The 22,155-nt window shown below is 41.5% G+C and overlaps 1 protein-coding gene and 1 long non-coding RNA gene across 3 annotated transcripts in view; one reads left to right on the top strand and one right to left on the bottom strand.

Annotated features, from left to right (window-relative positions):
* The window catches only part of Col25a1 (collagen type XXV alpha 1 chain), a 373,530-nt gene that overhangs the window by 45,680 nt on the left and 305,695 nt on the right, over window positions 1-22,155 (bottom strand). Inside the window, exons 18-23 of one of the 2 annotated variants that reach the window (XM_050125851.1) lie at window positions 18,263-18,307; window positions 8,947-9,009; window positions 6,013-6,081; window positions 5,218-5,262; window positions 3,218-3,262; window positions 2,089-2,166 (exon numbers count right to left, since the gene is read on the bottom strand). In XM_050125851.1, the coding sequence (XP_049981808.1) occupies window positions 2,089-2,166; window positions 3,218-3,262; window positions 5,218-5,262; window positions 6,013-6,081; window positions 8,947-9,009; window positions 18,263-18,307 (345 nt within the window). The remainder of the gene's footprint in view (window positions 1-2,088; window positions 2,167-3,217; window positions 3,263-5,217; window positions 5,263-6,012; window positions 6,082-8,946; window positions 9,010-18,262; window positions 18,308-22,155) is intronic. The other variant, XM_050126611.1, reaches the window with a different exon arrangement.
* The window catches only part of LOC126492734 (uncharacterized), a 220,962-nt gene that overhangs the window by 81,521 nt on the left and 117,286 nt on the right, over window positions 1-22,155 (top strand). The window lies entirely within an intron of this gene.

Genomic DNA, 22,155 nt, shown 5'->3' with positions numbered 1-22,155 from the left:
ACATAGAAAGAACAATCATTCATCCAACCACTAAATGCTAACTGTTCATTGCACATTCACAAGTCCAGGCAACACAAACATAAGACATATTTTCTGTTACCAAGAAATGTACAATATGGTAATGGAAAACTAAAACTAATTATGAGATTAGAGAGAAATCACATGTCACACTATTGGCCCCTGATTTTGAGGAAGAAGTCAGCTGGTGACAGCAGTAAGTTTATGGATCAGATTCAATGAACAAAAGAAAGGAAAAACAATAGGATGATCCTAGGCAGAGAAGATTTGTAAAGATATGATAGAAAGGACTATTTCATAGGAAATACAAAAAGTATCCTGGCAGAAAAGATAGTGCTAGGGAGCCTTAACTGACGACAGATGGAGGAGTTTGGTCTTGATTGAGTAGGCAACAAGTACTCTTGGAGAGATTTGAGGAAACCAGAGCAATCAAAGTAATGATAGCTTATGAAAAATCAGCCTTAGAGATGTACATTGGTTAGATTAGAGGGGCCAGAAGACACCAGGGAGGCAGCATTGGCCACAGGACCGGTACAGGATTAGACAGGAAATCACCAGGATGTGGATGTATATTTGGGAGTGGACAGAATGAGCAGTGTTGAGATGTGTTTTGAGAAAGCTCCTGGCATGACACTGTAAGAGGGACTAAGAACAGTCGTGAGATGCTCCTAACCTTCTGTCTCGAGCAATAGGGGGAAACGTGGCATCATCAGTCTGTAGCAGTTAGTTAGTAATATGTCAGCTAGTAGGTGGGAAAAGTACCAGTAGAAGCAGGTGTATTAGTGGAAATCAGTAAGAAAACATGTGGCCATGGAGGAACTCTTCCAAAAAGCTGGAGCCATACACAAGCTAGACCTCAGAAATGGCAAGACTGTCAGGAAACTTGTTACAACACAGAAGGAGTAACCGGTCTACCTAAGGAAGATCAGAGAGTTTAGGCTAGCAAAAAAGAAAAAGTGAGGATGCATAAAAGTGTGAAATACCAAAATAAAATGACTTCACTAGAGGGAAAGAATGAAAGAAATCAGAGCAGAAGGCCAGGTTAAAGCATAAAGATTTTTTTTTTAAAGGAAAACAATTTGGTATATGTGACAGGAAAGTCAAGGGTGATGATTATCATGGTCACCACTGGGTGACGACAGATACTATAACGCACGTGCATAAACATGGAAAGGATGGCTAAGAAGGGAGAGTCACAGGGCAAGCCGCATGGACTGTTTTGTGAACTAGTTTTCACGGAATGAAAAGAAACAAGTTGAAACATACGACCACAGAGAAGGCCACTATTTGCCAAGGACTCTTCAAAGCATGAGTTGTTATCTTTAGCCATTTGTTATCAACCACCGGCGAGGTAGCTACGGCTGGTATCTTCATTTCAACTGTGGAGAAACAGAGGCACACGGCAGGGAAAGAACTAACTGGCCAGGTCCCGTTTCTGGTGAGAACGACAGCGGAAATCTGGACTCAAGTAGCTCCTGCTCAGCTTTGTAAAAAGTCCCCTATAGAGCAAGGAAGCGAACATTTGCCTAAACCAACACAGTGTTTATACTTGATAGGGTTTAGGAGAATTTAAAATATAAGGGAAATAGAAAATCAGCCGTTTAAATTCCTACAAATTAAAGACAACCGGGGCTGGAGCTCCGACCGTGAGTAGGGAATGATGGAGAAGGAAGGCATAGTGATGAATGCACGGACCCGTGGTGGTGGTGGTGGCGTGAATGGGACCCCCCCCCTCCCCTGGAACCCCCTCTCCCCCCGCCCCCGTAGGCTCAGGCATTTGAACATTTAGTCCCCTGTTGGTGATGCTCTTGGCGGCAGGGTGCTGCAGCCTTGCTGGAGGAAGTACGCACTTGGCGCGTAGCCTCACTCCACTTCCGGTCTGCTCTCCGCTTCGTGTTTGCAAGGGAAGATGTGAGCGCTCAGCTTCCTGGTCAGAATGCCATGCCTTGACGCAATTATGAACTCTGGTGTTTTGAAACCGTAAGCTAAAATAAACTCTTTCTTCCCGAAGTTGCAACAGAAGAGTAATACACTTCACTGTGTGGCTTAGGGCAGAAGCTCGTCACTTGCCTGTAAGGCCTCGTGGAGGTTGCCATTGTAGTCTATGATCTCAGTAGCTCCTGGATCACCCTTTTGCCCAGGTGGACCCTGTGACAAAAAACAAAGCAAGGGAAAGTCATGGGTGTTAGTCTCGTCTACAAGATGGTGGCGAAAGAGGAGTAGCTCGAGTCCTCCCTGACTGTTATTTCCTTACTACAATGTATATGATGTATAATAATAATAATTCGGTTTAAATTTTGTCCATATTGTAAAGGAGATAGACTACTTCTAACTTTCTGTCTATGTGAAACCAACTCTAAACACACCAGTTGATCTTTGTGTCTTGCAAAATACTATTGACTTTTTCTGCATTTATTAAGGCAACCCCTAACCTCTCTTTTTTTTTTTTTTTTTTTTTCAAGACAGGGTTTCTCTGTAGCTTTGGGAACCTGTCCTGGAACTAGCACTTGTAGACCAGGTTGGCCTCAAACTCACAGAGATCCTTCTGCCTCTGCCTCCGAGTGCTGGGATTAAAGGCGTGCACCATCACCGCCTGTCCCCTAACCGCTCTCTATTCATCTACATATTGTAGGTTGCTTCCTCATCCCCTTAGAAAACAGAGCAATGATGAACAATGTTCTGTGGGAAATTCTTGGCTTCCCCCATAAGAATCTTATCCCATGTGCCCCAACTTATCTAAAACTAGAGGAAATGGAAGACCAGGATATTATATACCCACAAATATACCTCCCCCAAGCCAGATTACAAGCACACTCACACCTCTGCATAGTATAGACTCTTATCCTCCCATTATATCTGCTGCACAATTTCCATGACCTAGTCCTCTGACTTTTCTCAAGAGTATGAATGCACAGACTAGCGCCTTAACTGAAAAATGGAGGTCTTATTAGCTGGGTAGCTGTGGTTTTCATACTAATTTTTTTTTCCAGAATAAAAGGTGTTTGGTAAGAATATCTATACAACCTGTGCCTGAACAAAAAAAAATAAGGACCAAGGGGAAGGACCAAGGGGAAGGCTATCAGCGGGAATAATCCCAGTCTACCACTAATGCCTTTGATTGTACACCATCCATTCAGATGCCTCTCACAGCTGCACCAACACGACCTCAAATTTGAGTTTAGACAAGAGGAATACTCACCCGGGGTCCCAGAGCTCCAGAGTCTCCTTTGTCTCCACGATCACCCTTTGCCCATGAGAAAAGAAAATAATAATCAGCATGGCCACTGTTGTAGGAATCCATCACACCTAACGAGCTATTTGTACCACACAGCTGCGCTTTAGACACGAACTGCAGACATAGGAAGCAGACATCACCACCACCACCGCCACCACTGGAAATGCCTCCTAAAGATGGCGCTGATGGGTAGTTAAATGTCCTCAGAACACAGGCTATGTTGGAACAGTCAGACAGGCTATGTACTCTCTGGCCAGGCTTTGCATAAGCAAAGTGAGTGACTTCTAGGGTACCCAAAGTAATATTTATCTTCAGAGTGAGCAGGGTTGCTTTCCTTTGAAGGGGTGTGAATGAAAGGAAAAGGGCCAAGGCACTGTGGCACCTGTCCTCATGGAAGAAACAGAGACAACTGGGACAGGAAGGAATGGAGAGATCATTTTAGGAAGAATGGGATTGTAAAGCCAGAGGCTAGACCCCCTCTGGTGACAATAGTCACCAGTAGCTACTTTAACACTCTGTGAGTTGACAGCAGTCAGCTAGACCAGGCTGGCCAGACTTCCTTTATCTTATCTCTCCCCCTCTCCTTTTCCTCTCTGTCTTCTCTCTTCTGTTCCTCCCCATTTCGGTTTCAAAGCAATAGGAAATCATCTCTGGAGTTTTATTGACGGTGTCATAACCCCACCAACAGAGACACCAAGAATAGACTACACACTCTTCAAATGATCAGAGGTTGAAAATGACAAGAGAAGAATGTACTTAAATCTGTGTATATCTCAAGGTTCTTTAAATCAGCCTGAAACTAGAGCCCCCTTTTGATACAGAGCTCACAATATCTGTCTCTCTACATAGTTACATAAAACTGATAAGGACCAGTGAGGATAAGGAGAAAGGGAGGCTGTAATTTTTCTCATGCAGGTTATACTAGTGACATGGGCCATAACAATTAACTTCTCCATGGATAGGGAATTAACAGCCTCTAATCTCTAGTCCCATTTTATACTCTTCCATGCTATCAGCTAATGGCATTTTCCGTGACAGTATATATGCTATTTCAGATAGTATAAGCGTCATGACGAAGGGACAACTGCTATTGGTGCTGACATTTTATTTTGGTTATTATTTAATGTGTGTGTGTGTGTGTGTGTGTGTACATGTGTCTGCATTGTGTCCCAGTGAGTGTGCAGGAATAAGAGTACACCCTCAGGTGTCGGTGCCTGTCTTTCACTTAATGTGAAACGGGGTCTCTTTGTGTTTTCCACTGTGTAAGCCAGGCTAGCTTCTGGGGAATCCCTTATATCTTCTCCTATCTTCTTGCAGGAGTGCAGGGATCACAGATAACTTGAGTTACTTTGTGGGTTCTGGGGGCTCAAACTCAGAGCCTCACCTTCTACAGTAAGAAGTTTTACTCACTGAGCCATGTTCTACTCCTAGGGTATTGTTCTAACTCTCTGAATGGAGTCACGTGACGAACCAAAGTATAACAGGAACATTGGTCAACAAAAATAGGGAATGAAAAGTAAAAGCAAACAATTCATAAACTCTCTTTCCCCAAAAAAGCTAATCTCAGGAAACAGGACATACACTGCCTCTTACAGAATAGTCTGAGGGTGGCTGGCGAAAGGCTCAGCAGGCAGAGGCCACCACGCCTGAATACTCGAGTTACATCTCGGAACCCAAATGGTGGACAGAGAGAACCAACTCCCACAAATTACCCTCTGACCTCCATATTGTGTGTTGTGGCACACACACACACACAGTTAAAAAGGGATAGTCTTAAGGATAAGAGCAGACAACAAGGACAAATAAGCCAAGTGTCTTGAGTTATAATCACAGGGACAAACCAAATGTAAGCCCTGAAGGAAAGGCTTCATCTACGACAGAACTCTTTGAGGAATAGGCAAAAGACACATATCTTGAAGGCCCGAAGTCCCGAAGTCACATCAAAATGGTTATTGGTTACTGACCTTTGACCCCTTTGGGCCTCTAGCTCCTGATTCACCTTGTTTCCCCTATTGTAAGAGAGTATGAAGATGAGAAAGAGAACGACAGGGAAGATAAGAGCAGTGGTTCAGAACAAAGAGGATCACGGACACACTTTATCTTTACAGCCCGGCACAGTGCCGTATAACGCTGGTTATTTTAACACAGAGAATACGCATCGCTGTAGCAGGAGCTCACGGTCTCTGTCAACCTCTACCCGTTATGACTCCGAAGACTCTTTTCCAACAGTGTCTGGGGAGAGCTCTGTAAGTGACTCTGAGTCTCCACAGTGCTTCTGTGCTGAGAGTTCTTTCTCATCAGAGCTTACATCACCCCGTCTCCGAGAGGGGCCGGTTATTAGAGTATGACCACGTTAGTTTGTATAATGTTTAGGGAAAGAGAACTTGCATAGGCAAATATATCCTTAGCACTAATATTTCCAAGGTGTCACACTCCATCAAGTTACCAGGGAAATGAACACATCACTGGGCAGTGAGGGTTTTTCTCAGCAGGCTGTAACACACATTGAGCCATGGCGTGTTATATGACAGCATCTCTCCCTTTACGTTCAGATATGCTATTAAATTTCTTCACTGAGCTGCACAGAGTAAACAAGAAGAGTTGAACTGCAAAATCACTAGCATCAGTGTGCATTTCAATGAGGTGCTTGTGATTTGGGTCGTTTTAGCATCTGTTGAAGAGTTAGTTGCATATTCTACAGCAAGAGGTATGCACCCCCAAACTAAAGACAGCTCTCCTCCAACGTAAGAATAACTGACCTTTGGTCCTGGGGCTCCCGGGTCTCCGCGTTCACCTCTTCCAGGAGGCCCTGCCTCTCCACGTTCACCCTGTTACAAATTGCAAAACAGGTAAATAGTAGCCTCCCCATGCCTGTTCCCGGGAGAGGAATACCGGAGTTCAACAAAACCAAGGTAAACAGAGAGCCAGTGCTTGTTCACAGCATGCTGGCGCTGTGTTCAGCTCTGAACATGAATGACCCCATTGCATACACAAAACACTCTAAGATTATTAATTTTGGTGCCATCTTGGCTGGGCTAAGAAGCACCTATGGGACTGTGGAAGCATTCTTACTGTTTTTTTTTTTTTTTTTTTAAATCATAGTGTGTCCAGAGGAGATTGCATAATGGTCAGTGACTGAGTCGACAGACAGACAGGGGAAAGTTTACTCTTCATATATGTGATTGTTGCCCACATGGCTTCGGGAGGGACAGGACAAAAGGCAGAGGACAGGCAAGCTGTCTCTGTCCCTCTGGAGCACCTTTTGCTGCTCAGAACACCACACAGCCAGTCTTCTGTCTCTATGGCAAGACCAGCACAAGGCACTGCATCTCAGACCTTTATTTTCTGCCAAGGAGTTTCAGTACCAGCTTCCATGATTCTGAAGCCATCAGGCCTGGACTGAGCCAAACTACTAGGATGCTTTTAGCTTGTATATAGTTGGTTTCTGTGGGACATCTTTGCTTCCGTAATCACATGAACCAACTCTCCTAATAAACCCCTTCCTTAGCCATATACACTGACACACACACACACACACGTGTATGTAGATACACACATGTCATATGGCATATATATGACATATACATGTGGCTTCTTTCTACTCTTACTGCTCCTCCTCCTTTTTTTATTATTGAATGGACATCTATTTACATTCTGTAGCAAATTTTAAGAAGTTCCAGCAAAATACATAGCACAATGGGGAAGTTCCATATATTATACTCGGACATACTTTTTTTTTCTTTTTTCTTTTTGTACTCTGACTGAAATTCAATTTTTCTAGGCAGATGTAGCTCTGACAAGGCACCAGGAGAGGCCCTTGGAACACGCCATTTCCACTACAGATTCTTAGATGCCATTAGTCTCCTTTCTTAGGACATGTCTTCACTGCCCTGCGAGTTAGACATACCATTTTATTTTTCAGATCTCTTGTTAGGGGTACAAATTCAGACCATCTACAAAAAATGGTAAAAGACCATTGTTGGGTCAAAATAGATCTTCAAATTGGAAATTTCCCCTTAGGACACAAGTCTTGCTGAGATAGGCAATCCAGCTAACAAGTTTAGGATATTGCTAACACTGACTTTCTGTGCATAAGCTTGCTTGTAGAAAAGTCACAGGGACATCACATCTCCTCCTTCTCCTGGAGATCTAGAGTAAAGTATTTGTTCTCTAGAATCATGCTGAGGCCTTCATAACAGCCATTACTCTCAACTTTGTGGCTCTATGACTGGTCTGAGTCTCCCTCTTTGAAACTATGGAATAGTTTAACAGTTTGCTATTAAAGTATTTAGGGCCAGGTGGTGGTGGCACAGGCCTTTAATCCTAGCACTTGGGAGGCAGAGGCAGGAGGATATCTGTGAGTTTTGAGGCCAGCCTGGTCTACAAGAGCTAGTTCCAGGACAGGCCCTAAAGCTACAGAGAAACCCTGTCTCAAAAAAAAAAAAAAATTTAGGGATAAAAATCTCTACCAGCTGGGTTTCTTTTTCTTCCCCTGTCTAAGCAAAAATCTCCTACAAATGAGGTTCCCAATGGCTCCCCCCGCTGGGACTCACCCTCCCTGTGTGGTGGTGGATATACTCCTCTGCCTGGCCACCTTCTCCTCTCTTCTGGCTTTAAGGCTTCAAACTCAATCAGTATAACAGTTTTCACGTCAACAGACAATTCCTTTCCTCTCTGTCTCTGTCTTTCCCTCTCAGAAAGGTCTATCTTGTGTGAATTTGTTCAGGCTAAAACAGAATTTCTTAATGGGCTTGATAGCTTATTATGTGAAAATGGGATTTCTTTGGAAAATAATTTTTCATAATCCTACGAGTTCCAGTCCTCTTAGGCAATGGATAGTTTCCGCTGCTAAAATTAGAGTTATTTTCACTTGACCAGAGCAGAAATGAGGCCTTAGACCATCTGAATAGACCGTGACATATTTCTCTAACTATTGGAAATCACCCCTGGCTTATTTCTGCTGAACCCAGAACTCACCGAGGCCGAGTCTGCTATGGTTTAAAAATAAGTGAGTATAAGTGGATGCCACTTTGTACCTTTGATTTACAAGTCTGTCCTGAGCACAACTCCCATCACCGTTTATGTCTTATTGGGCAGATGAAGGGTGAACTCTGGACCTGCCTCTCTGTCTGCAGCCCTGTATTCTTTTTGCGTGGCAACACACAGCCCTTGCTTTCAGGGTCCACTTTAAGGTTGCCAAATAGAACACTCAAAGATGGTTTTCATTACAGAATACTTCTGCACACATCATTTGGGGCAGATATTTTTTGGAGTGAAGCATTTAGAAATCTCTGTGACATCCGCGGGGATGGGATTAACGTCCAATTAGCAAGAGCATCCTGGAATGGATGAGGAAGGGAAGAAGAAGTTGGGGAGCTCTGGCCCTCCTTTCTCTCAGCCACCTTTCCATGTCACTGGGAAGCCAGTGCCATCACACTTACTGAGGAGTCCAGAGGACAAACTTGGACGATGACTATATTCCACCCACCATCGGATGTGCCTAGAGCTTCCTGGATATAATTTCCAATGGCATGTCATTAATAGTTGGATCAGGCTGCCTTGGTTCTAAGGCAAAAATATATGGCCGTCCAAACAGTGAAACAGACCTCCCACTTTTTTTTTTTTTTTTTTTTTTTTTGGGCAGGGATGGCACAAATGTCAGAGAAAAAGGAGGGGCATAAAGGTTTACTTACTTTTGTTCCTGGTAACCCTGGTAAGCCCGGCTCTCCTTGAGGACCAATGAAGCCTGGTTCTCCCTTTAAAAAGATGGGCATACAAGGCGTTATTCATTTGACAGCACGCTCAGTTTTTCCTACTGTGGTTCTACTTCCTTGATTAAGTACAAGTGTCCCAGCTGAGCTCAAACTACTCACTACACTATGGTCATCAATGGAGTGAGTGGCGCTCCAGAGATGCTTTAGAAAGTGATGCAAATGTCTTTTAATAACTCCTTCCCTCATCCGTCTGGTGCGTCTTGTCATTTAACACACAAAGACCAGTTGTGTTTGGGTGGATGTGACTCAATCTAGCCAATTCTTAAAAAGCTTGTCCCCAAAAGTCCTAAATCCATAGCCATTTCAGAAAAAGTAGAGATAATCCCAGTCCCCTGAGAATTTGCTACAGGCCACTGAAATGAATTTAGTCTCGCAAGGTTGGTCCTGAAGACCTGTGACATCTGAGACTAGGAAGGATGGCATGAGAACAGGACTGAACTACGGCCCAAACTCAGTTGGCATCTGTACCAGAAAGGTGGAGGCCTGGGGTTTGAAAAGAAACTACCTGAACCAGGGTTTACATCATCTTGATTATCCACCAAGTTTTATTTTCTTTTTAACTAGTCAAGGGAAACAAGACATACGGGTCTAACAATTTAAAATGTAAAATACATATCAAAAATTTAAAGCAAACCTCACAATGGTTCTGTTCTAATGCTTCCTGTTTTGTTTATGCTTGGACTATTTCTGGAAGAAGTATCAGTTCAATTGATTTCCCTCCAAATCAGCTGTCATGAAGCTGTTTCATGGTGCTAAGCAGGAAGGCGTAGAGAGAGTGTTCTGCAGGCATGTTAAAATGTCTGCATCTATGTTTCAAATATGTTATATAAAAGTTAGCTGCTGGGAATTGAGAATAGAAGGATGTCATCACCATGAAACATTTCAGGTGACACACCACTCAGATTTAGTCTGACTTGGGCATCCCGAGGGTAGAGAAGTGAGGGCTGGGTCTCAGAACTGAGGTTGAGGGTAAGGTTATTTCCTATTGTCCCTATTCTACTGGGCACCACAGTCTACCTCCTCCTGGAAGGGAAAACCTGGCAAAGGTGTCATACCTCAATATTTCAAAATAAACATCTGAACTCAATTCAGAGAAATCATTTATAATTCTACCTTTAGCAAAGTAATTTGACATGTTATTTCATAAAGAAATCACTACAAGGGATACATTTATAACTAAAACATTTAATCTAATAGGGTAATATTTAACATGAATAGGTGTCTTCTCTCCACTTTCAAGAATAGGAATGAATGTTAAAGTCATTGGTCATGGCGGATGTCCCCAAATTGTAATGTAGAGGTTGAATATTTGCTTTTCAACTTGAACTCTTTATACATTTTCAAGCAAAGATAAAATGATCTCTTTAGCCAGTCAAGTGGAAGCTTCATTAAAGCATACTAATAATACAAAGCAGAAAGGGAAGAAGACACAGAAATACAGTCCGTATTTGTTAGTGTTTAGTTTACGAAAAAGTCAAGCATGCGGTTGCATTTTCCACAAACAAGTCTTTGTTATCTCAGCAGTTAGATACAGGCATTTTTAATCTTCCTTCTAAAGACACATTAAATTTCCTTTAACAGATGATTCAGGGCAAAATTATTTAATTTCAAGAGATAAATTAAGCTGCAGACTTGATTTTTAGCACTGTTGTGCTTATAGGCTTCAAAAGACTAGTACGATTAGTCGCTCATGACCACCACTCCAAGAGAGTATCAGTCACATGCGTACATCTCGACACACCCCGTGTTCCAATACGCTCAAGGCAAACTCTGTAGAGCTAGCTATAGGGTCTCAGGTTTGTGTCTACTTCCTCTGAGAGTGCCGTCACTTTAGGGCCATTGCTCCATCTTCCCTATCTTGTGGTGCAGTGGGGTGGGGACACTTATTGGTCTCTTCTCCCTCCCTCCCTCCCTCTCGCCCTCCCTCCTTCCCCCCCCCCTTTATCCTTTTAGTCTTTCGAGACTGGGTTTCACTGTGTAGCCCCTGGCTGTCCCAGAACTTACTTTGTCAACCAGGCTGTGCTCAAACTTAGAGACCCACCTGCCTCTGTCTCCCAGGAGCTGGGATTAAAGGCATGTGTCGCCACCTTCTCAAGCCTTTTAAGCTTACTTATCTCCGGAGCTTATACTTGTTCCAAAAGTTTTTCTGGGAGAAACCCTGGCTCTCCCAGATGGTCTGAAGAGAGCTTAAAGGTTGAATGGTTTCACAATGGGCAAAGACATTTTGTTTGCTGTTGGCCTGAAGCATCTGAGTGTAAACAGCTTCAGATTTTGTGTGGAGTCTAACCTTTAAGACATAGCCACTCATGGAGCTTGGAGGTTATAGCAAAGAAAACTAGCAACTCTATCTGAATAAGTTGTTCCTATCTGAGATGTGTTAAATACTTCACCCCGAACAACAAATCGAGAAGACTGAATATAGACGTGTAGATGTGAATCCAGATATAGTCTAAGCCAGGCATTTCATGAGGTCTTGGGATTCTCTAATAAAATCTTAACTGATGTTCTAAGCACAGCAAGGGAATACTTCAGACCGTCTCTCCACTCTAAATGGTCACTGTGATAGCGTTCAAAAAGGCGAGAAGAACCTGCACATACTTAGCAGGGTGGCTAGTTCAATGAAGGGGAAGGAAGAAAGGGAGAGAGAGAGAAAAAGAGAGGCAGTTTCATTTTCACAGAGATGGCTTTCCAGATGTTTCTAGATAGACTTCCAGAACATTCTATCCATTAGGCAAAATGGTGGTCAGAAACATCTAACTGATTAGTTCTTGCTTGTATAAAAATATCTGACTTTTTATTTATTATTACTGGTTTTATTTTTATTTATTTTTTTCTGGTTTTATTTTTATAAGTCATTATCAATTGAAGAAGTAAATTGCATAATTTTATTAACCCAAAAACTCTCTTGAGTCTTGTTTTCTGTGATTTTTATTGTTTCTGAACAGATCTGATTTTCATTGTCCTCAAAAATAGTACAATGGAGTTTGAAAAAAATATGTGCTGGTTTGCTTGGGTGCTAAAAGCACCCCAAAATGTTGATTAATGTGTCTTGACACAGAATGCATTAGCCATGCACTGTTCTTTTTGCTTAGAGGCTAATTAGAATTCAAGTCAGCATGATACCTGCTTTTGAGAATTACAGCAGTAACATTTATTATACTAGGAACTGCGAGGCAGTCAGTTTGGGTAATGACTGATTTCTAAAATTATTGAGGAGACAAAAAAAATGAGAGAGTTCGTCCTTAAAACACTTATTACTCATAAGGATACAATCTGAGTATAAATTACTACATTTTAAGTGTTCTGTTGAAAATAAACTAAATAGTGAATTTATTTAAAACCCAGAAAAACCTGTCTTTTGGAGATTTTTTTTTGTATTAACAGAATTGCATCATGAAGGATATGCAGTGTAATTGTTGGAAGTTTCATTATGGTTGCTAAAACTCTCTGATTTCTTTTGCATGAGTTTCCTAATTGGACTCAAGTTACCCGTGTCTTCAGGTAGTCTGTGCCAGCAGGAAGTAGTTACAAGCAATAATAACACAGTGTGACCTGTCTGCTAAGGCTGTCTTATTTCCTTTCCTCTATGAATTAGTTTTACATCCCTCCATCTATCTCTGCCAGTTTTGAGATATGCCAATGTTTCTGAGGACTGAGCTGCATTCATCTTGGTCAGATTCTGAAGACGCATTTGTTACTCACAGAGGACCAGGCCAGCACTCAATCCTGTGAGTGTCAAGTGAATGTCTCTGCCTCCTGTGAAAACAGATTTCAGGTCCGAGGGGATTTCGTATGATGTGGGAGAGATGGTTACCACCTTAGACCCCTCTGCCTCTTTAACTTCTTGATCTGAATGTCAAATTTTCACTAATGAGGAAACCAGAGTAAAACCATTAAACTTCAAGGAATGGGAAACCATTAAAATATAGTTGCTACTTAAATAGCTTTTTATGATTTGATGTAATATCTGCTGTTAAAACAAAGCAGGAGGGGGGAGATATATTGTTTTTGAGACAGGGTTTCTCTGTATAGCTTTGGAGCCTTTTCTGGAACTTACTCTGTAGACCAGACTGGCCACAGAGATCCACCTGCCTCTGCCTCCCAATTGCTGGGATTAAAGGCATGCGCCACCATTGCCCAGCTGAAACTTGACTACTTAATTTGGTAAAATTAGCTACTTCTATCCTTTGAAAGAGAAAAGCAAGCACTGAAAATCTGAGAAAAGTACCTTGAGTTAGGCAACAATGACTAGAAAGTTCAGAACAGTAGCAGGATACAAAATCAACTTGCAAAAAGTTAGCAGCCTTCCTATATACAATATACAAAAAAAAAATCAGTCTTCCTATGTACAAATGCCAAACACTGAGAAGGAAATTAGGAAAACAATACCATTCCCAAGAGCCTCAAAGTATCTTGGAATAAGTTTAGTCAAGGAAAATTTAGACCCATACAATGAAAACTTTAAGACCCTGAAAAAGAAAGAGAAGAAGATACCAGAAGATGGAAAGGCCTTCCACACTCATAGATTGTTTGGGTTAATATTATCAAACTCCTACAAAAAGCAATCTACAGACTCAATGAAACGCGCAGCAAAATTCCAATGTAATTCCTTATAGATACTGAAAAACATCTTAAATTTCATATGGAAATATAAAAGACCCAGGATAGTCAAATTAAAAAAAAAACTAAACAATTAAAAAATACTGCTGCTATATCAGCACCCCGGATTTGAAGTTTTACTATAGAGTTACAGTCATATAAACAGCATGGTATTGTCATCAAAACAAACATATTGGTTAATAGAATAGAATTGAGGACCCACAGATAAACCCAGACTCCTACAGTCACCTGCTTTTTTGTTTGACAAAGAGGCCAATAATACACATTGCAGAAGAGACATTTTCAACAGATGGGCAAATACTGCCACTCAAACTGGACAGCAAGACATAGAAGAATGAGACTTATTTCTCACTCTCACAAAACTAAACTCCAAATGGATCAAGGACTCCAGGATAAGATATGGTACCCTGTAGAAAGTAGTCACAGGAAAGGAATTTCTGAACATGATGATAATGGTGCAGGCATTAAGACCAACAGGCAACATGGGACCACATGAAACTCAAAAGCGACTTTATGGCAAGAGATACCATTACTTAAAAGAGGCAGCCTAAAGAATGAAGAAAAATCCTGACCACCTGTACATCTATCAGATGGTTAGTATCTATAACAAAGAAGTAAAACAGAACTCCTGAACATCAAGAGAACAAACAACCCAATTGCATGGAACTATACAGAATTCTCAAAAGAAGAAAGATAAATAGGAGACTTAGTTTTGAAGCTGTTCAACATCCTTAGCTACATAAAAAAACAAATTAAAGCAACTTTGAGATTTCATCTTACCCTAGTCAGAATGGACAAGATAAAAGGAAAACAAGTGGTGACAAATAGTGTCTCCCCTTCCCTATGTCCATGCCAATGACTCATTGTTGGTGGGAACACAAACGGGTGCAGCCACCGTGGAAGTCAGTGTGGACATTGCTCAAAAAGCTGGAAGCAAATTTACTACATAATGCAGCCATACCACTTTTAGGCATTTATCCAAAGGACTCTAGAGTCCACTATGGAGATGCTTGCTCATCCATGTTCCCTGCTTCTCCATCCACAAGAGCTAGAAATTCGACACAGTCTAGATGTCCATTAAGAGATGATGGATGCCGGGCGATGGTGGCGCACGGCTTTAATCCCAGCACTCGGGAGGCAGAGGCAGGCAGATCTCTGTGAGTTCGAGACCAGCCTGGTCTACAGAGCTAGTGCCAGGACAGGCTCCAAAGCCACAGAGAAACCCTGTCTCGAAAAACCAAANAAAAAAAAAAGAGATGATGGATAACAGTAATGTGGTACATCCACACAGTGGAAAATTATTCAGTCATAAAAAAAAATTTATGGGGCTGGAGAGATGGCTCAGAGGTTAAGAGCACTGACTGCTCTTCCAGAGGCCCTGAGTTCAATTCCCAGCAACCATATGGTGGCTCACAACCATCTGATCTGGCTCCCTCTTCTGGCTTGCAGACTGTGTAATAATAAATGAATACTTTAAAAAATTATGAAATTCTCAGATAAATGGCTGGAACAGGAAACCTTATTCTGAGTGAAATAACCCAGGCCTGGAAGGACAGACATCACTATGGGATGTGTCAAGCTGTCCTCTGGCTTTTCCCGTGAACAGTCAGGAAGAAGGCGGCTCACACGGCTTCTCTCATCTTCAAGCCATGTGCAGCCTTGCCTTTTGCTCCTGGAATACACTCAGGAAGTAGGGAAAGTGGGTGCCCTTATTGCTTTTAACGGTCTTATTCATTCATCCCTTTAAAGAGGGATCCATAATTTGTATCTATGTAAAGCATGGCTCGATGCATTTTCTCCAGGTTAAGATTACTTACACGAGGAAAGACAACCTTGAGCGGGTGCATAAGCAAAGCTTCCAGTATTCTGAGCTGACCCACGAGAAGCAGTAACAGCAGTCATTCGCTATACGCTGGGGGAGGTTTCAAGAGCTATGCACACATTTGTTCATTTCAGTCTCACAGTAGAACTCTGGGCTCTGGTCACTGTTGGTTCTCATGAGAAAACCAAAGCACAGAGAGATTCCAAATCTTGCCCTGGGTCACAGGACCAGCAAAGCTATGGTTTGGTTTGTTCTAGGGTCGTTGGTCAAAACTGCTTATTTATGAGGGAAATAGAACCACAAGAATGGGTCAAAATATATGTATATTTTTCAAAGTAGGTATCTAGAATAAGATTTTCAAAAATAATAACCTAGAATTTTCTGTTTTTATCTGATATCAGAAAAGGTAGGCACAATGCTTACTATCCTCTAAGATACTTGAAGGGGGAAAAAAACAACATTTTTGAAAGCTTGTTCATAAAACTAATTTTCTAAGCTCAAATCTTGCCCCAGAAGATCAACTTCTGCATGGTACATTGTACATAATTTAATTTTCCCAGCTGAACATCTTGACACTATATGACCCATGAATGCATGAAATAGGAATTCCAAATGCCTTCCACATGGCAAGAGGACTTTCAAATAGTGCAGGAAGCCTAAGAGCAGCTTGAGATGAAGTCAGGCCGGGTCTCAGCGACTTCCCCTATGCATGCCTACAGTAATAGCAACGTCCTCAGAGTGGGCCGCTCAGGTGAGAGACAGATGAGTCCGCTGTCAGGGTTTAGGCACTTGGTTCATTTCCTGAGAGCCAGGGAAGGCATGTGGGGATGCTCATTAAGTTTCCAACTATTCCCCAAGAGCAACAGGTGGCGAGGCAAAGCTTCTCTGGTATGTAATGACTGCTTTCCTCCGTGTCCTAGACATGACGGCCGGCATGCGCACACGCTCTGCGGTCGTGGCAGATAAGGAGGACATGAGTAGCAACAGGAAATATCTCCAAAGCATAAACATACACACAGGCTAAGATCATGACTGATGCTTTCGGTACCTCACGTCCTGTAGGTCACACAGAAGGGTTTCAATTTTTAAATCCTGGCTGCAACTTAAACTATGAAATGAGAATCAACCCATCCTGTCGTTTGCCACCTTAGCAGAAACGAAGCAAATTAAATGGGTAAGGTACGTCTCAAGTCAATGTAGGGCCATCAAATATTATAAAATTTTAAGTCTATTTGTGAATATACAATGAATACCTTAAAGTGGTCTTAAACTGTTTTCCCCAAATTATTTACTGATTATTATTTATTTATTATTAGCACTTATTATAGTGTAAGGAAAGCTTATCTTTCATTTGAATTCAAGTGAGAAGACAAAACTTATTACGCTATAACCAGAGCTCATGATTTTGTCTTCAGCCCCAGATGGTGACCCAAGCAAGGCACTGAGATGACCTAGAGAAACATCTCTAGTGAATGAGGAAGGATTTTTATCAACTGGCAGTTTCTCAGCTCAGTCACCAGTCAGGCACAGGAGGGCAGTACCAGAGCCCCACCACCTCAACAAAGGATTTCTAGCACTTCTCAGGCTGTGGGAACTTAAGCATTTCCTAGAAGTGGCGATTTACAATTAACCCTCCCAACCTGAGAACTCATGGCCTTCTGAATGGGTCATGGGTGGCTGAAAAGATCATAGGAAAAGGCCAAGAGTCAGTAATGACGTAGAGTCAACATAGACATACAACACTGAAGTAAGACCAGGGTCACAAATACAGTAGCTACTGAAAGCATTTATGTCTATGCGTGTGTTTATCTGTATTGCGCTTGGGGAAAATAATGCTTTCATTCTTCTTCCTTTTCATCAAGAGAGTGTCTAAAGCTCAGGAGAAGGGACACGTCAGTTTCATAGCACTGAGGCTCTCCTGAGCTGAGCCTGCACCCTGAAAAGCTTGCTTGAGTTCTTGCTGTAGGGACTTTCGTGTCCTTCCATTGTCCTTTGTCTCAAACATCTTCATTATGACTTGTAATGCCACCAGGTTCTCATTAACACCCCACAACATTATATTATTATTAATATACTATTTTTAGAACAGAAGATATACTTGATTGCTATTCTGTCTCTTCTGGGATATATATGAAGTTTATTCTCAAGAAATAACTATAGCTAAGAAAATAGAGCATTAAGTCTTGTTACTGCCATGGGAAAAGCCTTTTTTAAAAAAAATTTAAGTGGCTTAAGAATCTTTAAATCTTAAAACAATGTTTTAATCCTAAACCGTAAGCAATTATTTCAAAAGGTGTATACAGAGTTTGTGTAGAAAGTGTTTGTAGTAGGTCAGAACATTTTAGCAATGTGGTTTCAGTTTTTCAGTGGGACTGACTGACAGGAAGGGATCTTCGAGGGGCTATGATAATGGTGAACCACAAACATGATTGCCCAAGTGTGCGATTTACAGGCGTGCTAAGATGAATTCTGGTCAAAATTTGATAGGACCTTAGGAATGAAGTCAAAAGTTAAGAGACATTCTTTCTAAACTTTTAAAAACTTTGCATGATTTTACTTGAAATGCCATTTAGCTTTATCTAAGGGGCATGATAAGGACAGCGGTGAGCTATACAACCTGGATGGCAATGACCAACTTTAAACACCCGTGTGCAATTTGAATTTAAAAAATGAACTAATCAATTGAGAAAAATTCAGAATAGTTAATGACCAGTGTTCACTCCCCCCACCCCCTCATTTTCCTCCAATGCGGGATAATCATAGTTCCATGAAGTTGGTCAGTGGAGTATTTACCTTGATCCCCGGGAGTCCAGGTAGTCCAGGCAGCCCTGGCTCACCCTACACAGGAAAATCACAATGCATTACAGAGCAACATGCACTCAGTCACAGGGTCAGAGAAAAACAAGGCAAATGTCCCCGCCGAACAGTTTCTGCAAAGAGAAATATAGACAGCAGACTGTGGAGGGGAAATGGGTCTGCTGAGACCACTCCACTCGGTCAACTCTCCATTCCGGAACTGTCTGACCACTTGGCAAATTTCTTAAGACACTGGCCTTTCCCTGCCATCCGCTGCCTATTGGCATCTCTATCAGATGGCATGAGAGAGTAGTATGGGAGGAAAGACTGCATTTGTGACTCCTTTGGCCAAGGATTTGCTGGAGCTGCTTGCTTTTAGTAACGTGTCTTCTCCCAGGGCCCTCCCTGCTTAGATAATCAAGAGACTCGCATGAACAGATGGCCCCAGGAAAGCATACACGTTAAGCGTGTTGCTCACTTAAAAGCATAGTAAGATTTCCTTTTCATTCCTGAAGGATGAGAAGATAAATAAATGGTTAAGAATATGCTTCAGTCCAGGCTGTGTTCCTAACAATTGTTGGGTTAGGGTGACCTTGCTTAGCAGTGTTGGGCTAATGGTACCGCGCAGCTGTTCCTGAACACAGGTCAGAGATTAAGTATGCCTTGAGTAGGCACGCTGGAGACAGGCTAAACCCTCTCATTTTCACAGAATTGTCTATGTTATTTTAAGCACAAGAGATTGCATTGCTTAGAAATTCTCTTCAAGTCTACTACAAAAGAATAAAGGAATCAGGAGCAAATATGTTTGCCATGAAGTGTTGTCTGTTCTCAGTGGAAGCGACACAGAAACTAATACAATCATAGGGTGTTGAGATGGTCAGTCATGGAGATGCCAACCATTTTCCCAGAGGGAGTGGTACCAGGACGGTGGGAGGGGAGGCATGTTCTGTAGCCTAAATGCTTCCATCATCTTTAATTTTTAATTATTTTATCACCACTGTGCAAGTGTGCATGCCTACCACAGCTCCCGTGTGAAGGATACCTTTGTGGATGTGGTTCTCTCCTTCCCTGTCTGTGTGACTTCTAAGGATCAAGTGCAGGTTGTAAGTTTTGCGGAGCAAAGCACTTTGACTGCTGAGCCATTCTGCTGGCCCTTGAATAAGCCTTGACCCAAGGAACACCTACTGACAACAAGTGGATCTTCCATCTCCACTATCTGCCCTTTCTGATTACCAAGGGCTAGAATTTCTTCTGCTATTATAACATTAAGCCTTTAGACATTTTATCAAGCTGAGTGATTAGACAAAGTGGTGAGGCAATGGCTCCCTGGCTGCTTGTTAAAGGTGCTTCAGGAAAGCAAAAGAAAAGGCATTCTTTGCAGAAGTGTGCATTATAAATATGACTACAACGAAATCGAATTAGAGAAAGGAATGCTAACTTGCTTGTTATTCCACCCCAAGACCAGGTGCCAATGTATATTAAACTTCACAGGGTTACAACACCATACATTGCCTTTCCTTTGTGTTTTCTCTTTTACCCTTTAATCAGTAACATTAAGAGGACCCAATAGAAAAGGATTTAATCCATATTTTACTGAAGGTTACCTTTTGCTTAAAAATAGTATAAAGTTTTTGAATACACAATTGCATTATAATAGCCAATCAGTAACACTTGGGATTGTTTTTTTTTTTAAAAAGTCTCCCCCAACTCTTATGATGATATTTCATCTGAAGCATGTGTGGAAATAAATAGGTTATAATATGAGTTTCCATTAAGAATTCTTACCACTCAATTCTCTACCAACATAAAAGGACCACATAGATACTTTAAAGAAATAATTGATATGCACATGTATGCATGATTAACACATATGATGTTTTCTAATGAGAAAAATATTAAGAAGACATTACAGGATAAACATATAAGATAATGAAATGTTAAATGCATCATGTGTGTATATGTGTATGTCTACATGTGGCTGGTCATAAATGTATGATTTAGTTAAATATCTCAAATATTCATATTTTATAGTGTTGAATGGTTTGTGACTTTTACCTTTCCAAATTTGTATTTACTTTCTGCTCTTAGCTAACATAATGAGAGATGGTAATATTAGTGCTCCCCTGTAAAACACCCCTTCACAATTTTAGTAAGACATTTCTTTCTGCAGAATTCTTTATCTTTATGCTGTAGAAAGCTTGCCTTCCAACTAAGAGAAAGATTTTAGTTAACTTGGCCATCCTTGTCTATGCCCTGGCTCTGGAGCCTCGGTAGCAAAGTTAATGTGTTAGATATGAGTCACAATTAAGATAGTCAGCTTGTTATTTTATTCAAAGGGTTCTTGTTCAAGAGTTTCAACTGTACAGTTACATTATATATCTGATTTCATTATTTTTCCTTTTAACTCTCTATTCTCTGGTCTGAGAAAGCCTGACTCCTGGGACTCTGTTAGAGTGTCCTGGGCATCTACAGAGCTCATTGGCAAGGGTCCCTTCTGATGGGGAATCAAGTGACAATGTTAGAATGTATACTTTAAGAGCTGGGGAAAGGTTAGAAAGGCAAGAACTATGTAGTGAAACACAATTCACACTTTCCAAGTCTTTGGTGTCCCTACAAGCCTCCATGTAACTCTACTGCTGAAGCCACAGAGAACGAGTGATAAAATGAATCCTCCACTACTGTATCACTCCAGATGAACACTGGACACGATCTCAGGGGGAAGGCCCAGCACTTGACATGAGCCGTGTTGCACTTTCTACTTTTCTGGGAACACCCCTAAATTCAGGAACTAGTGTGCCATTGAACACCACCCACAGCTCCACAATGGTGCCAAAGATACCAGATGACATCCAGCACTGACTATAAGCCTGGGTCAGTTTGTCATTTTCGACTCTAAGCAGCAAACATGGAAATGCTTTTTCCAATGTTGGGGGAATTATCAAAATCTGATGTTAGACAAAGGAAGTCAAACAATCATAGGAAGGTGAGATTGTGTCAGAGGGCAAAATCTGAACTAAATATTAATAATAAGGGTGCCGTTTGTTCTGGGCCATGTATTCGTCCAGATGATAGCTCCTTTTGATGTCATTTATGTCTACTTTTTGATAAAATGTAAAGAAAATCCAGTGTTTCTGCCTTCAGGCTATAAATGTCCATAATGAATCTAAGTTATCTTTATAAATAATTATGATAATGCAATCTTATGCTAAGTAACTGAAGGTCAATTTGGTTCATGTGCTGTGGAAACTGGGCCTACACAAGTTTACTGAGATTTGTTTTGGCTTGTGTTTTAGAGATACTTTGCAGGTGAATCCCTCCTTTGCTTTTGAAAAAAAAAAGACTGCCTATTTATTTATTCACGTGTGTGTTCACCCCCCCCTTCCTTTGACTCTTGTTAAATGAGGCAGGTGGGTGCTGAATGCCAGGTCTTTCAGCTGCAGCTTTGAGTTCTGGGTTAGAGGCACATTCTACCAAGCCTGGTCCTACTGATATTACTTTCAGCAAGTCACAGATTTGGAGGGCAATTTAAGAAAAATCTTTAATATTTTTAGACTAAAGGACCCCAAAATCACATCATCTAAGATCAGTTGCTTTTTCAAAATAGACGATGGGTCTTTTGTTTTTAGTAATTGCACAATTCTTCTTAAAAGGCCAGAGAGGGCTGTCTGCTATGATGCCCGTGATGAAGCCTGGGAAGAGGAACAATTAGAAGGTTCAGATATTCATCTTGTCAGTGCTCATCCTATAGAGAGAAAAAAAAATCACTCATGCTGACAAGTTTGATTTTCTCAAAGAAAAAAGTCAGCATGAGGGGAAAAGCTGGACATATTTGTGGGAAGCTGCTACCACTGAGAGGAGCCACAGAAAGAACACTGAGGTTTCTTTCCAAA

The sequence above is a fragment of the Alexandromys fortis genome, unplaced genomic scaffold (genome assembly GCF_014885135.2).
Source record: "Alexandromys fortis isolate MF-2015 unplaced genomic scaffold, M_Fortis_MF-2015_v1.1 scaffold_19, whole genome shotgun sequence".
In the NCBI taxonomy this organism is placed as follows: domain Eukaryota; kingdom Metazoa; phylum Chordata; class Mammalia; order Rodentia; family Cricetidae; genus Alexandromys; species Alexandromys fortis.
The sequence above is the reverse complement of the archived record's forward strand: the minus strand, read 5'-3'. Positions and strand labels throughout refer to the sequence as shown.